Source organism: Glycine soja, chromosome 3 (assembly GCF_004193775.1).
Source record: "Glycine soja cultivar W05 chromosome 3, ASM419377v2, whole genome shotgun sequence".
Taxonomy (NCBI): Eukaryota; Viridiplantae; Streptophyta; class Magnoliopsida; order Fabales; family Fabaceae; genus Glycine; species Glycine soja.
The window spans coordinates 9,081,408-9,099,274 of NC_041004.1; the positions used below are offsets into that span (position 1 = coordinate 9,081,408).

General features: G+C 32.1%; 1 protein-coding gene across 4 annotated transcripts; it reads left to right on the top strand.

Moving 5' to 3' along the window:
• Positions 1 to 13,669: 13,669 nt before the first annotated feature.
• LOC114406143 (E3 ubiquitin-protein ligase AIRP2-like) lies at positions 13,670 to 17,190 on the top strand. 4 transcript variants are annotated; one of them, XM_028368734.1, is made up of 5 exons: positions 13,670 to 13,969; positions 15,271 to 15,421; positions 15,587 to 15,653; positions 15,961 to 16,195; positions 16,700 to 17,190. In XM_028368734.1, the coding sequence occupies exons 1-5, from the start codon at positions 13,905 to 13,907 to the stop codon at positions 16,935 to 16,937; spliced, it is 756 nt and encodes a 251-aa protein (XP_028224535.1). In that variant the 5' UTR covers positions 13,670 to 13,904; the 3' UTR covers positions 16,938 to 17,190. The 4 variants fall into 4 exon arrangements, with proteins under 4 accessions (XP_028224535.1, XP_028224538.1, XP_028224536.1 ...); XM_028368737.1 differs by lacking the exon at positions 13,670 to 13,969 and adding an exon at positions 14,101 to 14,942; XM_028368735.1 differs by lacking the exon at positions 13,670 to 13,969 and adding an exon at positions 14,969 to 15,164.
• The last annotated feature ends 677 nt before the right edge of the window (positions 17,191 to 17,867 follow it).

Sequence of the window (17,867 nt, forward strand, 5' to 3'; positions counted from 1 at the left end):
TCTCTCCCCTTGCAAAGGAAGGGAAAGAACAAAAACTGTTGTTTCTCTTTCCTTTTTCTTATCTGTACCAATATCTTTCCAAGTAACTTACTTTGTGCCTTCTCTACCTAACTAATAATATTAGCCCTTCAAACTTATGGAACTATAGATATGGTTGCATGAGTTGGAGGCTGCATGGTTTACTGTTACGGAAATTGGATGATGTGGTAGCAGGTTGTATTTAAGCAAAAGTCTATTTACTTGAGCAATTGTTTAGGATTTTCTGCTACTGCTGGAATGGTGAAACAAATGAAAACTTGACCTGGTTATGAGCGTCATTCGATTGTAATTGCTACTTGATAAATAATAGAACTAGCTTTTCTCACTCACCATTAGTGGTACAACACAGTACAACCTATTTGATTTGTTGTTATTGCAGATTACAGAATGTCCTAATGATATAAGTAAAATCTTATATCTTTAATGAAAATTGGTAAATATATAGAGTGGAGGATTTTGACTTTTGAGACTCTTTACGGTATGTAGTTTCATTTAAGGACATTCATTGTGTGCAAATACAGTTTGCAAGAAAGAAGAAAGTATATAATGAGTTTTAGAATTAGAGATGAAGAAAGGGGCACTGATTCTCCAACACAGGCTGGAGAAATTGACACATGAAATCTTTTCCAATCTGTTAACCGGAGAATCTAGCTAACGACCTTTACCCACCAACCATGTTCTTTTCTATCCAGCCTGAATCCGAGACTTTGGTTAAGGAATCTAGGCTCAATTCCACTCCATTTTCTTTTCTCCTACTTGAATGTTATTCTATTTTTTTAGATTTTGCAAACTGCAACTTTGCCTCCCGTTCCAACAAGTACACCACAGCCACCAGAGTTTAAGGTAAACTATTTGCTATCAATAGAAGATTGAATTACAAATTACAATATATATACAGTTACACCACAAGTTCCAAATGGGGTTATATTCTCAATTGTTCACATTTTTTCATTTTCTTCAGGAATTTCATCTGGAAACTTAGGTTAGGGCCCATCACAATCCAGATACAACTTCAATAGCTTCAACAGAGGTGTCTCATAAGGTATCTTTTAGAATCAAGTCAAACAACTGATCCTATTCACTTCGATCCATAGTCATTCGTTTTTTTTTTTTAAAAATAGCGCACCTTCATGGAAGCATCATATTCTTGAACCAAAAACACCTTTACTCCAAACTTCACTAAGAGCCCGCCCACCCAAAGTGAAAACCTCATTAGAATTAGAGAAATAGGAGCTTGAGAAGATCCCTAATGTCAAGGCAAGACCTCTAAATAAGAAGGTAATAGAGTGCCAACTAAGACGTGTCTACCCAATTCTAAGAATTTTATTCTTTCATTTAAGTAACTGAATTTTGTTCTTTCAGATCTTTGAAAGTAAAGGGGATATTGGAGTATTCTGCCTCACCATTTAGTTTCAAATTTGAAGTGTGAAGGATCAAGAGCTCTTAAAGAAACTATCTTGACATTTAACTTTAAAATCTAAAAATATAAGTTGGTTTTACTTATATGATGACGTGCAGCCTAATGTAGATGAAAATCCTCCAAGATCAAAACCCGTGGACAACAATATGGGGAAGGTGCATCAACAAATTCATTGTACCAACAATAATGGGGAAAGAAAATTATCAAAAAGAATAGTCAAAAGGCCAGTATGAGGTAAGCTACATCTGTTGTATATGAACATCAACAAGAATCTGCAAATGTGGTGAAGGATTTTGAGAGAAATTTGGCTTTGGTATACAAAGAGGGAGCAGAACACATAACCACAAACACTGAGACCTTCGAGGAAAGAGATAGAAAACAAAGTGGAAGAAACAAAGGAATGAGAGGGGAGGGAGAAAAACATAGTTTCCTACAAAAGGCCTTCATGAGAGGAATTGGCCAATCTCATTCAATAGACAAGAGGAAGTAGACATGTTCAATGAATTTATTCAGCAACCAAATTGAAATAAAAATAAAAAAATTGAAGAACAATAACATAAAGTTTGCTAAACTACAGGTCATTGTCAAATAAAAAAAACAAACTAACATGAAGACATGAACCACACCAAATTAACAAATACCATTCATACCTCTTTTTCTTTTAATAGAGCTGCATAATTAACAGCTAGTGCTTTAATTTGTGCCTCGGATGCTTCAAGTCTATTGATTTCTGCTTTATATTCTTCTATCTACAACAAACACAAAACAATTTTAAAAAAATTACACCTTTAACCATAATAAGAACCTACCTCTGCGTATTTAAGGGAAAAATATGTGCCATAAAATTTGAATACATTTCACTTTCATGCAATAGGTAAAATTAAATTCTATAACAAGGATATCCCCCCCTAAAAAGATGACAAGCATAAGAACAAAACAATCAAATGAAACAACTCATGTTGATCTTAATGCAAACTTTTATTATGCAGCTTACCAAGGTAAGACTCAAATTTTGATTGAAGAATATCACGAAAAATTCTTAAGGAAGTGCATCTAAGTTTTGTCCTTTTGTAAACTCATTCCATGCATTAATTTTTTTCAGCGTTTTTCTTGTTTTCAGTGCATATGTGCAAATAGAAATCCTGCTTATGTGACTATAAAGATAGACAACCAGAAGTTTGCAAAAACCAGCCAAGAAATAAACCGTGTGTGGAACCAAACTTTTCAGATTCACTGTGCTAATCCAGCTGATTCATGCATCACCATTACGCTGAAAGCATCATGTTCTTTGGTATTAGGAAAATTCGATATTCAGGCTCAGCAGCTATTGAAGAAAGGAGGCTTCATCAACGGCTTCTTCCCGATCCTCATGGATAATGGAAAACCAAACCCAAAACTTAAGTTGAAGTTCTAGCTATGGTTCAAGCCGGCTGAATTGGAACCGACTTAGGCAAAGATGTTGAGCAATGACTGGGAATTTCAAGGGATGAGGGAGGCTACCTTCCTACTAAGGTCCAATTCTCATGTCAAACATTATCATGATGCTCACCATTCTTCTGCTTTTCAACCTCCATTTGATCTATGTGGAGCTCTAAATAAGCTATGGGAGGATGTCTATAAAGCCATTGAGGGTGCAAAGTACTTAGTTTATATTGCAGGGTGGTCCTTCAATCCCATGATGGTTCTGGTAATTGCAATGTCATTTCTTATTGTCCTTTTAGATAGGAATGGGTCCTCTTGTGCTAAATTTTAACTTGACTTTTTAACTTATACCAGCCAAGGAAGGTTGGTCCAGTTGATAACAATAACACTCATACCATCATGAATTCGAATTCCACTGCGGATATAAGAACCTCATGGGTGGGTAATTATAACTACTTCTATAATAGTTTTTTGAGTTTTGAGGCCTTAAAGATTCTTTAACACCTAACTTATCTAAACATTTTATTCACCCAAAAAAAACTTAGCATGGCGAAATCCTGTTTAAAGTTTGTGTCTAGCAGATAGGTAAGGCTTATTTAATATTTATGAAGACACACACACAGAATTTGAACATGAAATTATATGCATTAGGATCCACTCCCCTTTCACATTGATATTCATTTTTTTAGAAGCAAATATGCTCCTTGGCAGGTTATAGATCCTCACACAGAAATCCCACATGCCACAGGAATAAAGTTAGGTGAACTATTCAAGAAGAAGACAGAGGAAGGAGTGGAATTGGAAAGTTAAAGTATACAGGTCAATTGACCATGTCTCAGTTAGTGAGTTGTCTACAAAGTTAAATGTGGAAAGGAGCATCCATGAGGCTTATGTTGAAGCAATTAGGCGTGCCGAAAGGTTTAGTTACATTGAAAACCAATATTTCATTGGGGGGTGCCATTGGTGGAAGAAAGATAGGCACACTGGCTGCACTAATCTAATTCCAATTGAAATTGCACTCAAGGTGGTAAGTAAGATTAAGGCAAAGGAAAGATTTGTTGTGTACATAGTCATACCAATGTGGCCAGAAGGAGAGGCTGAAAGTGAACCTATTCTTAGCCAGTCCTTTAGCTATACCTTGGCATCAACTCAATAGATGATTCTGAGAAGATGCTACCATTTCTTTCCACCCAAATACACCAAACAACCACAATCTCAATACACCACAAACCTATAAACATCTTTGCTACTAATAAATCGTTTCAAATTAACACATAGGACCTTTTGAAGGTCCACACAAAGAACAAACAACGCTCGGCAAACACACCAAACAATTAATTTCATTACATGGTCATGGACAATGCAAAAACAAATTTCAACAACAAAAGACCTAAAGCATGAAATGTTCTCCTAACTCTCTACTGGTTGAATCCAACTACAGTGTTCGCGACCCATTAACTCCTACATTAAAAGGGTTATGACTGTGGAATGACAAAAGGCGTATGACTGTGGTGTACACTGTACAACGACTATGCACTACTTGTACCAATTAACAAAGGCAACACATTGATGTTGAGGAGCAGACATTGAACACATGGGTACTTACCTTTGTCGGAAAACTTCTCTGTCGCTGCTTCGCAGAGATTGAAGAAATAGAGGCATAATGCACTTTGAGGGCCGTAATATAAACACAAAGGCACCCAATGAGGGAGTCAAAGTCCAGGACAAAGATGAATTTAAGGGGCTTTTCAGGGAGTAGAGGACTACCTTTAACAACGATGAACGCGTTGAGGACAATATCGAAGAACAATAGTTAGGGTTACGCACGCGAGACTCCTGAGTGTATCGAAGAACAGTAGCTAGCTACGGCCGCGGGACTCCTGAGTATATATATCACGAATAAATTATTCAAAAAATTAAATTTTCAAACATTATTCAAAGACGGTCATTATGGAAAGATCGTTGTTGTTCCGATGTGGTTGCTTATTAAAGGCGGTTATTACAATAACCGGCGTTGTAAACATTGTTAATATTACAACAATGCCACCACGACTATTTCTACGACGTTTTGTTAATGATCGACGTAATAGCAGTGTCGTAAAAATCCATTATTGTAGTAGTGAATAAAGGTTTTTTTAATGTTGAGAAAGTAAAAAAACTAACTTTAGAAACACTAAAGAAGAAATCTTATTCATTGTTGCTCTTGTAAAAACTTATTTATGCATTATGGTACATAGATTTGGGTGTTGAATCATGTGAAGGTTGAGAGTTTTTCTTTTAGAAACTGTACACTTCCATTAGATTTTCTTTCCTGATTAGAAAATGCATATTTGAAGAATTCTACGGAATATTCACAATTTGGAAAAGGTTATATGACGACAGTTCTGAAATCCATTCAAAGACGGTTTTGAATTTTTAAATCTAAAGTCGTGGAAAATCAAGAATTTTCATGATAATTAAAAAAAGATCACCTTAGAAATTACACCTTTTTAAGACGATTCTTAACTAAAAATCATCTTAGAATAATAATATCATTTTAAGACGGTTCTGAAGTAAAAATCGTCTTAGAAGGATACTATTATAAGACGGTTTTTAACATACAATCATCTTTAAAAAATATCTTTCTAAGATGATTCTAAGTTAAAAATCGTCTTAAAATGAATTTTTAAAAAAAAAATAAAAATTGAGAATTCTAAGATGGTTCTTTCAAAAACTGTCTTAGAAAGTATACTTTTTAAGACGGTTTTTCTAAGAACTGTCTTAGAATGTATTTAAAAAAAATTAAAATGGTAAATATGTTATTATTAAAAAAATTGAACATCTTACTTTTATTATAATTTTCATCTTATTGGATACAAAATATTATGCACCAGTGATAATGCCAAATAAATTCTGTGCAAGCTTATAGTTATATAACTACTGTATGAACTCAGGTACTTAAATGAATTCAAGTAGAAGCTCTCTGCAAATATACAACACACCAATAACCATCCAATTCCAAAAAATACAAATCAAAGCATGTATACTTTAAAGCAAAGAGGTAATGCACAACGCACGAGCATGTATACAAACTATAATGAATAAATAAATGCTTTGATACAATATTTAGAAACCAAATTCTGATCATTTCACATAACCAAATTCCAAATTGATGTTAAAAAATGAGAAGAATATGATATCATAAATATACTAGGATAATTAATTCAATGATTTGATGCAAAATTAAATTAACCTCACTATGCCTTCATCCTCTTTGTCAGAAGCTTTCTTGAACAAATTATCAATCATTTCCATCTTTGGAGACTGTGTATGGACGTTGGCCATATATTAAGCATTAGCAAACAATCAGATAGTCATAAAGCATTCCAATAACTAGGAATAGAAGGAGAATGCTCGGGATGCAGACAATGAAGAAAAAGTGACATTTTCAGTGTTTCTTGAGGCATCTTGTCTTTTTCTCTACTTATATAAAATGCATTGGAAACTAAGAAGTGAATTAGAACAAAAGGAGCATAAAGGTATATATATATATATATATATATATATATATATATATATATATATATATGTTGGAGATGTTAATTTTGGAGAGCAATGGTGCCAACAAATGACAATGAAATATCACTTTCTCAATTTTATGTGTTATTGGATTTGGATTAATTCAGGTCCCTACATGTTCTCAATTTTAGTTTGTTAGTTACAAATTAAATCAATAATAATTTCACATACCGAAACTAATTTGAAAATGATAACTTGTAAAGAAGTATTATGCATATATAATGAATTAATGGTCTAATTAATTATATATAAATAATTAATTATATATAAATAATAAACTATAATATCATATATCTAAAAAAAATCTTTTAGTGTAGATGAAAGTAAAACAAAAAATCTTTTAGTATAGTATGAAATTTAAGGGTGTGAAAACATTATTTTTCAAGGAAAAAATAGTGATTATTTGACACTCCTAATTCTTTCAAAAATGATTTATTTGTGGTTACCATAAATTTAGTAGACATCCTAGTAAATGTTTTCCTCTTATGCAAGAGCCAATTTGTTAAAATGAAATCATATAGGAAATAATAAATAGCTGATTTGTTTGAGATGATTAAAGTTTGTAAAAGAACTAGCAAAAATAATCATATATAGAAGAAATTAATGAAGAATCACAACTCACATGCATCAGTGAAACTTTGTTTCCAACCATAGCAGTTTCACCAATAACCACACCAGTCCCATGATCTAATAAAATCCCTTCCCCAATTTTCCCAGCTATATGAAAAAACCATAAAACCATAAAGTTCAATAATAATCAAAGACCAAAGAGCTTTCAATATCTTCAACAGAGAGGCAAACATCCTTCAAGATAAAACTCAAGTTATCAGTTGTTTTACTATAAATAAAAAGTAAGGAAATCAATTGTCTAAGTGCCATCAAGAATTGAAGATCGAAGTCAATACCTTCTGCTTTATTATTCTATTTTTCCATATTAAAAAAAAAATAAGTTGGTTGGAACAACATGAATCTATTGCTATAATATATTGCTTCTCGATTTGCTTTCCTAAGACAAAACTATCTCGTACATGTAACTTATGTTAACCTCTTAATCTATTATACAATAGCAAACAAAGATGAAACCAGGATACTTGGATGAATGTCCACACCAGAAACCTGTGTGGTAAAAGATAAGGGCTTGGATTATCATGTGCATGATAATATTATGCATACAACAACCAACTAGAAAACTATAATACCTCACTAGCACGACTTTGCAAAGCTAAGGCCAAGACTTTGTGCCCCTAATGCCATAATGCATAGGCTACCCAATGTACTTGCAGAGCATCATAACCCTGTGGGACATAACACAACATCATTATATCACAATCATTTTATAAGTTCATCCACAATTAACGGAAAAGGCCTTACCTTTTTCCTCAGTCGACTTTTCCAAGCAGCTTCCATTGAACTTATTCAGGCATTGGTATTACAATGAAACATGATAATAATGAATATGGTTATAGGAATGGCTTAATGGTGTATAAAGAAATGATTTTTATACATGATTGTGTAGTGAAGGAAGGGACTCAGAGATTTGGGTATTGCAAGGCAAGAAAGTGAGGGCATGGTTGTGACCACTACATGAGAGAGTGGATCACCTCGACATGACATAACACGCCTCTTCACTCAATTTCAAAAAACATCATCACCACCTCGTTATATCCAAAGAAAGAAGAAGAAGAAATGGATTCAGAATCACACGACAATGGCAATGAAAAGACAAAAAGTTAGGAGGAGGTGAGAAGACAGAGTAGAATGAGGCAAATGAAGACAAAACATAAAATAAAAAGGGGATTTTTTATACCGTTTCCCCCTTCAGCTCCTCCGGCGGCTACTCTTGCCCCGTCTCAAAATTTCACTTCTCCTCAACCATTCCTTCTCCAGGAAGCTTCCACCTCTACGTAGGTCTGGAATGTCCGTGGGCACACTACACCCTCATAATACACACGCTAAAAGGGTTAGAAGATGCCATGCCCGTCTCGATTGCATCATCAGACCTCAATGGGTCGTGGGAGTTCAAGCGGCCACTGTGTGTTTCAAGAGTGGATCGAGGAGATATGATAGAGAGAAAGGGAGTGAGAGTGATTGTTTATTGGTGTGTTGGTATGAATCCCGATAAGATGAAATGCTTCAATTAAATTGTGTCACATTAGCGTAAGAGGAGAGAAAACACATCTTTTCAAAGACGGTTCTTCAAGAACCGATGCTATAAAGTATTTTCAAAAACGGTTTTTAGAAAATTGACTTTATAAAGTTTTAAATATTTACAAAAATGTCACCGCTTAACTTACGACATTGATTTATGTAGAACCATCATAAATGCAGCATTGTAAAAGATCATTTCTGTAGTAGTGATTACTAGAAAGACACAACATTAAATTAACATTAAGCATGAAGAATTTTGAAAATGGTAGAAGGTTTTTGAAACAACTTTGGGAAAAAATTTATAACGAAAGTGCTTAAGAAAAACTGAGAATGAAATGCCAAAATATTTACTTTTGTACTCTCAACTATGTCGACATTGTTAACAACTTGTCCATTCCAATGGCGACAACTATGTAAACAATATAATTATAGAGGGGTTGAGAATGCCGGAATGGGATATTTTGGGACTACATATAACAATGTTTGTTTGTGGCACGAAAGAAAAAATGTGAAAGACCATGTTCTAGAGGGTGCAATTACATAACAGGAGTTCAAGTGCGTTGTGTAGAGGGCAGTTACATAACAATGATATAAGGATTTTAATTGGATAAAAAAGTTACACTCATGTAAAAGAAGAGGCTTAGGGTAATGAGTGGTTTTTAAAAGTAGTTGAATGGTAAATTAAGAATAATAAATGTGTACACTAAATGGGATAATTGTCTTTATTAATAGACATAATTATTAATATTAACATTGTGCAAATGAACAAATGTCAAATGAAGTTTTATACCACCTATGATATATGGTTTTTTTTTCCTATTTTATTATAGGCTAACATATATTTTTTGCCCATGTAAAATGCCCAAAGTTCAGATTTAGTCCATGCAAAAAGTTTTGTCTGCTTTTCGCCCCCATAATGCTATAATTGTTACTTTTTATCTTTGAATTATTAGGTTCGCATCCATCTGAACCTATGTGTATGTTTGTCCACTAAAAACAAGACATGCGTATGATGAAATTTGAACCTATTTTTTCTTTTCCTTTCTTTTTCTCTCGCTAACCTAGCCACCACCTCTCTTCTTATTTGATCCCTTCACCATCTTCGTTTCAACTAAGCATATACTACATACGCAATGGAGTTTCCTTCTTCTTCTTACTCCTCCATCTTCTCCCCACGCCCATCAAATGACACTATTTTCTATGATGTATACCCTGACTCCCTCACCACAACCACCACCACAACCCTCCATACTACAAGAAAAATGTTGATTTCCGATGGCCAAAATATGTCGGCAAGAATGAAAATCCATCAGACAAAAATTTGTTGGTCATATCATCGTTGAAAACATTCACCGATAATTACTTGTCGCAAATGGTAAACATTTTGATGGATATGAATCCATCGGTAAATAGCTGTCAAAAAAACATTTTTAAAAAATCTTTCAGTAATTTTTGTTGGTAATGTAAACATTTTTTACCAAAGAAAATCGTTAGTAATTCAATTTTATCGACAAACCTAAATTTTTCAATAATTGGATTTTTTCTTATAGTTTTCCCATCCCTCCATCGCAAAATCCTTGAAATCATATCTCCCTTCATTGAAGACTACATATGGCAACACCAACCCTTCACCTTCTCTGTTTCAACTCCTTTGAACCCTTCCTGCCCCTCTGCTTTAGTGAAAACCTAGACGACGAGTAAAAAATTAAAAATTAATAAACTTTATATAGATAAAAAAACCTAGTCCATTGTAAAAAAAAAAGAAAAAACCTAGTCCTGTAGTCAGATGACAGTTTGGTTAGTAATTCAATTATATCGAAAACCTAAATTTGTTGATAATTGGATTTTTTCTTGTAGTTTTCCCATCCCTCCACTGCAAAATCCTTGAAACCATATCTCCCTTCATTGAAGACTACATATGGCAACACCAACCCTTCACCTTCTCTGTTTCAACTCCTTTGAACCCTTCTTGCCCCTCTGCTTCAGTGAAAACCTAGACGACGAGTGGTTCGTCATCTTCCTCCTCTTCCAAATCTCCCAACGCTTCCCCTCACTCTCCTTCCAAATTTGGGACTTTGATGATGACTACCTCCTCATCGAGGCCGCCTTCCACCTCCCTCGTTGGCTCAACCCCGACATTGCACACCACTGCCTCTCCCTCTGTAATGGATGCCTCCACATTATGTCATGTAATTGCCTCCCTAACCCCTCCATCCTCGATTTCGTCAATTTTATCACTAGTTGCCCTCACAAATCTCTCGCCTCGAATGCATTCCAATGCGTCATAAAGAAACCTAAGGAATTTGCAAATTTATTTTTTGAATATGTGAATATTTTAAGAATTTGCGAATTTTGATGATTTGAATGTTCTTTGTTATTAATTGCGAATTTATTTATAGTTGATTTTGGGTTAGAGATTTTCAGATTTGGTTGTTGGAGATGGTGGTTGCTTGGTTGAGGTGTGGTGCCTAATTGTTATTTCTTTTTATTATTTTTTTCTTAAACTCGGAGTAATTTTTAACGGTCTTATATTTTTTTCTATCATTTATGGCAGTTTTTAACTCCATAAATTACATTTTAAAATTTAAATTAAAAAATGTCAAATAAGTTTGGATTCGTCTTTCGAAATAAATCATATATTTTAATTTTTTGAGAATAAAAAATATATAATTTTTTTTCTAAAAACTAAAGACAAACTTTAAATATTTTACAAGAAAAAAAATATTTTAACCTTTATTATACGAATCGATTAATTATTTAATTTAATAACTTTATCATCAACATGGATTCACTTTCTAGTTGTTCACAAACTCGGTTTAGATTAAAAATAGAAAGAGGATATATGGATTCCAGAGAGCAATAGAAAGATCAGAGGACTGCGAGAGAGCCAGGTGGAAGGTCAAGTGGCAACGCCATAATGCCACTACGTCACCTACATATTTATTTATCCCAATCCTCCATAAATATCGAGCACGTCTACCTTAGTGGCACTTCCGTAATTCCGCACCAAATCTGCTAATATTAATTGAAAACTTATAAAATAGTATTTTATATAATATTTTATTATAGTAGTACTAAAATTATTATTACCTATTTCCAAAATAAATTATCCTTATCAGCATGTTTCAAATTATATTAAATTTTATCTCCGTAAACAAAATTTTAGATTGCATATTATAGTTTTAAAAAATATGATTAAAAAAATAATCAAGATTTATCAGTAAAAATGAATTATCAATAAAACTAATAAATATTTTATATCAAAACCATAGTTATCCCAAAATACTAAACTTATCATTATCAATTAATAGTTACTTAAATACAATATGTATTAAGGTTAAATATACATAAAAATTAGATAATAAATATACTTGTTACCAACTTGACAGTTGACATATAACTATGTTCCATAAGTATTTAGTTAGTATCATGTTTAGGTGTACAAAATAATATTTTTTTTTTTAGGGAAAATAATATTTATTAAAAACAGTCAAACCTTAAATAAATTTTAATATCTCAATAATGATACCTTAGGCTAAAAAAGCATATTTTTTTCAATTATAATAAATTTTAATTTTGATACATTATTAATGTAATATATTTTTATATTATAAAAAAATAAAATTTACTTTAAATATAATTTTTAAAGTAAGGTTTGAAGGTTTAAGTCTAACTGTTAGAAAAAATATGATTTAAAAAGAAAAATTCATTAAAAGTGTTCAATTAAATTCTCCAATAAAAATTAATCATTAATAAAAAATATTTTGTACCAATACATCGTGATAAAAAGAAATACTAAAATTATCATTATCAATTAATAATGACTTAAATACAATATGTATTTACGTGAAATATACATAAAAATCAGATAATAAATATATTTGTCATCAACATGTTGGTGATTCCATTATCATGTTTAGGTCAACAAAATAATATCATTTTTATAAAAAAATATTTCTTAAGAACTATTCTTTAAGAACGGTCAAATCCTTAAATAAATTTCAATATCTAAATAAAGATACCTTATATTCAAAAATACATATTAGTTATTATTTTCAATTATAATAAATTTTGAACAAATTTTAATTTTGACTTTAATTTGATACAATATCAATGTAATATATTTTATGTTATAAAAAATTTAAAATTACTTTAAATAATTTATAAGTTAATTAATGTAAAAAATAATAATTTTTAATAAATTTAATTGGAATACATTGTCAATGTAAACAACTAAACATTCTTTATATTGTCATTCACTCATTTATTGAATTTATCATGGTTAATCTTTATAATAATAATTTTAGAAGTTTAAATTTTATGCTGTTAATTAATAAAAAGTATTATTAGTATGTTTTAAAATAATTATTATTGAAATCTAACAAAGTTACCGTACATTACAATTATGATTATATGATAGTATAAAAATTATTTATATATCAGTGATAAATAAACTTCTTCTTCTTATTTTAAAAGTTATATCATAAATAATTTCTAATTAATTGAAAGTGCAAAAACATGTATAATAATGCATGATAATTAAGCTCATTTTTAATTAGAGAAAGAGGATCATGCACTAACAATATAAAAAATTATGATAAAGTAATTTAAACGATAATTTATGATTAAATGGTGATAATAATAATGTAAAATTATTTTACACCACTAATATATAAAAATTAAATTCTTTTAGTTATATATTTTTTATTGAATAAATGATAATGTAAAAAACTTTCACACTTTCAAATCATTCTTTAATTTTTATACAATTTAAGATTAACCTCTATCCATTATTAATATAATAAAAATTCTACACCACTAGTTAGCTAAAAATAATCTTTTCAATACAAAATTAAAAATTAATAAACTTTCTATAGATAATAAACCTAGTCCATTGTAAAAAAAAAAAAAAAAACAAACCTAGTCCTGTAGTCAGATGACAGTTTGGTGAGAATTTTTATTTTTTCATTTAAGTTCTAATTATATCCCCTTTAAATTCAATATTTTTAATTTGGTAATAAATAAATAAATAAATACTAATGGAGAAGATGAGATATGCATAAAGGGGTTACGTGTGCTTCAAGCCAAAACCCACAACCCCTCTCTCTCCTTCTTCCCACGAACCTTTTTTCTACTCTCTCTTCCCCCTCTTTCTCTTAAATACTCTTTCGTTGATTGCTTTTTGCACCTTGTGTTTTGCAAGGAATCCAGGAACCGGTTCAAGTTTTCTGAGGCGAGTTTCGTCATCACACTATTTATTGAATGAGTTAATTACCTCAAAAAAAGAAGAAGAAGGAAGAGTCATAACATAGAAGAGATGCGAAAGTCCTTCAAGGATTCCCTCAAAGCTCTTGAAGCTGACATTCAGTTCGCGAATACTCTGTAAAATTCTCATTACTCTTTACACTCTGCAATATCTACCAATATTTTTTATTTTTGAATTTTTAATTTTACAATGGCTTTTAATGTTGAATTATTTTGATTTTGATTAGTTTCAGAAATTCTGGGATATATTTGGGTGGAAATGGTAATTCTATATTTTATTTTTTAGGAATGGAGTTTTTGTTTGTTAAAAAAAAAAATAATTGACAGTGTTCCAATCCAAAGCAGAGAGAAAGCCTCCGTTTTTAATGAAAGATTCCAGAGATATTTACATTTAGTTCATTCAAAGAGACGAGTGACTGAGTGAGTATGAACCTGTGACTAATAATATGCGAGACCTTTGGAGTAGTTTTTATTTTATTTTATTATTTTCATGAAACAATTAGTGGGTGTGTTGTTCTGGACTCTATTTTGTTGTGTTTGACTAAACTGCAAGGGTGCGTGTCATTTAAGTTTTTTTTATTATTATTATTATTATTTAATTTTTCACCAAATGTTAAACGGTTGTTGGAAGGTTCAGTGAATGGAGCCTGAAGGGTACAAAGATTTCATATCATGGGTGAAGCAAAGGAGAGCTTAGATTAATAGATTTGGTTGAAAAATGTTTGCTATGACGTAAAAAGCACTAAGCAGGCTCCTTTGGTTGGCTTTAAATGTGTCTTTATTTCAACCCGTTTTTCAAGCATATTTTGCTTTTGGCATTTTGTAGATTCAACACTGGTCGCACGCGCTTGTAGGTTGTAACTGTTGTGTCATTTTTTTTTTCTTTCATGTTGTTAATGGTAGGTGCTTTTTGTCAAAATTCAAGGATACAAGACCCAATTAAGATAATTGAAGTGTATCTTTATCTTTATCATTTTCTTTTTCCTGTTGTTATTGGTAGGTGCTTTTTATGCAAAATTCAATGGTACATTGCCTTTCACTTTTTCTGTACAAATAAACTCACTGTTACGCATGCTTTTGTTTAGGCAATGTAAGTTTCTATTGTCATTTCTAGCTTTCAATTTTAGTTTTATTTTACTGTTGTAGACATTACTTTTTGTTTGGACACTAATGTGTAAGACTTGTGTTAGTGGCACATCAAAATGAGATAAATTTACATGGGAATTCAGGATGCATCCTTATGAAGGCTATATAGAAGCTTTATATAAATTTGAGTGCTTATGCCTGTGGGATTCTGGCATGAATTGAATCTGTTAGATGTTAATGTTCTTTTTCTCTACATTTCAGCTTTCAACATTGAAAATTTTCATTATATAATTTTAAACCTATTCTTTGTGCAAACCTTGTTTTCTGTATAGGGCTTCTGATTGTCCAAGAGAATCTGATGGCGCCTCCATACAAATGAGATTGTCTTACAGCCCAGCTGCTCAATTTTTCCTTTTTCTGGTTCAGTGGACTGATTGTCACCTTGCTGGAGTTTTGGGATTGCTGAGAATTCTCATATATAAGGTGAATTTGCTGCCCCTCTACTCTATACACATGCACGCGCACGCATAATATTGACTTTTGAAAGGATCTCTATAAAACTTGTAATTCACAATCAAATATGATAGTTTAGACCGGTGCTTCCATTTTATTGTCAGGCTTGTAATAAAGTGTTGGGATTGTCAATAGGTATATGAAGATGGGAAGACAACCATGTCCATTTATGAAAAGAAAGCCAGTTTGAAGGAATTCTATGGTAAGTGAATAGTTAGGTTGAAATAAAACAGTCAATTTTGGTCCAAGAGCTTTAGCATAAATGGCACTAAATCCCCTGAAGTATTGTTTGTCCTTGGGATTGAATCCAAGATTGGATATTTAGCCTGTGCTTTATTCACCATCCACTTCTCCACACTAGGAAAAAAAGAACTTCTTTTTAACCCAAAAGGAAAAGTCAATTTTGAAACCATGCCATATCATTGTATGAAACACTTTCGTGGTTTTGGCTCTCTAGAAAAGTGGCTTAAATTCCAGATATGATTGCTTTTACACTCTTTTAACAACAGGTGTGATCTTTCCCTCTTTACTACAACTCCACAGAGGAATCAGTGATGTAGAAGAAAGAAAACAGAAAGATTTATGTGCTACAAAGTACAAGCCAAGAGATATAATAAGAAGAGGAAAATCATCTGAAATTGATATAGAGAGAGAAGAAGAATGTGGTATTTGCATGGAGATGAACAACAAGGTTGTGCTGCCCAATTGCAACCACTCGTTATGTATGAAATGCTACAGAAACTGGTGAGCAAATTGTGATTTAAATGTTACATTATGGTATGGATCTCATATTGTCTCCCCAAACCTTTTGCAAACTTGAGTCAATAATGGAGAAAATGCTTCTAAATTCTAATGATAAAATAGTAATGATTAATGAAGTTAAGAGTTAAGACAATTTTAAATCTTAAGCATTTGAAATTGTAATTTAATAGATATTGATTGATGCCCAAGACCATGTAGTTGTAGGGTACAAGTACAACAGAAGAAGGTTGGTTGTTTTTATTTTAGGCATAATATAAAAGAATATGAAAGAAATGAGCTACCATTTGTTAGAATATACAAAAAAAGTTTAACTTTTCTGTTGGTATGTGAAAAGATTTGTCCTAATGAGGTAATTTAACTGAGCAGAAATATTAGGCTTCTGAGTTATTTCTAAGATTTTTTCAAATGTGATTAACACTTTGGCAATGCTATTCTGCTGACATTGTCACCACTCCTAATGATTTAAGTTTTTTGTTGTTTGTTTAGGCATGCACGATCTCAATCTTGCCCTTTCTGTCGGGACACTCTTCAAAGAGTAAACTCTGGTGACCTTTGGATCTACATGAACAGCAATGAGATAGATGACTTAGCTTCAATCAACAAGGAGAATCTAAAAGGACTATTTATGTACATTGACAAGTTACCTCTAATTGTGCCAGATCCTATATTCATGTCCTATCCTCAGCGCTTTCGATTTTTCCCTAATCAATTTGGGTCTGCATGAACAGCTGTAGAATTTAATTAGGCCACTTATGTACATTGACAAATTGCCTCTCATGGTGCCAGATCCTGTGTTCATGTCTTATTCTCAGCACTTCTGATTTCCCTTTAGTGACAGATAATTTCTACTTCAAATTCCATTTGGTGTTTGATCGTCAGTTTGTGCTGGGATGATTCAAAATGTAAATACATGTTGCCTTCATAGTGAAATAATATACTTTTACTCCATAGAAATTAAAGAGTTCTCTAGTCTAAAAGTCTTGTTTGTTCATCTGAGTTAGCTCATCGTGCTAGCAGTCATAGTTTTTCTACACCCTTAAAATGTTGGTCTTAGGCACATTTTTCGGATTTTATAAGGCAATGCGCATGTACTTCAGATTTATCGAATTTTGTCAATATTTTTTTTGACTGAATAACACTTATCTCATTTCATTATGAATCAAATGCTCAATACAAGTAATCAAATGATTAATAGAATAGAGGCTAGGTAACAACGGAGCCACCCTTGCTCAATCATGAGCAAGCAACAATATTTTTCAATTTTGTCAGGTCCTCACATGCAATATTTATTTTGTCAACTACCATTTTATAGTCTAATTCAAATCCCACATGATTAAAATTCATTGCAGCTACAAAACAGAGTTGTTAATAGATCACATGCTTTGCCTTCTTGAACTTTCATGCATGGTTGTCTTTATGATGTTACTGTTAAAACCAATCTTTATTGATCATCACAAACACACAAACTCATTCTAGTGGTATTACAAATCATATGAAAGTTAGAATCCATGTTGCATTTGATTCATGCATGTTCTGGGTCTTCATTGACGCGGTATCGAGTATAAATTCTCCCAAGCTGATCTTTTGTCTTTGCACACTTCCAACTTAGGTGAAACTCCTCCTCTCTTCTAACCACAAACTCATTTGGGACATC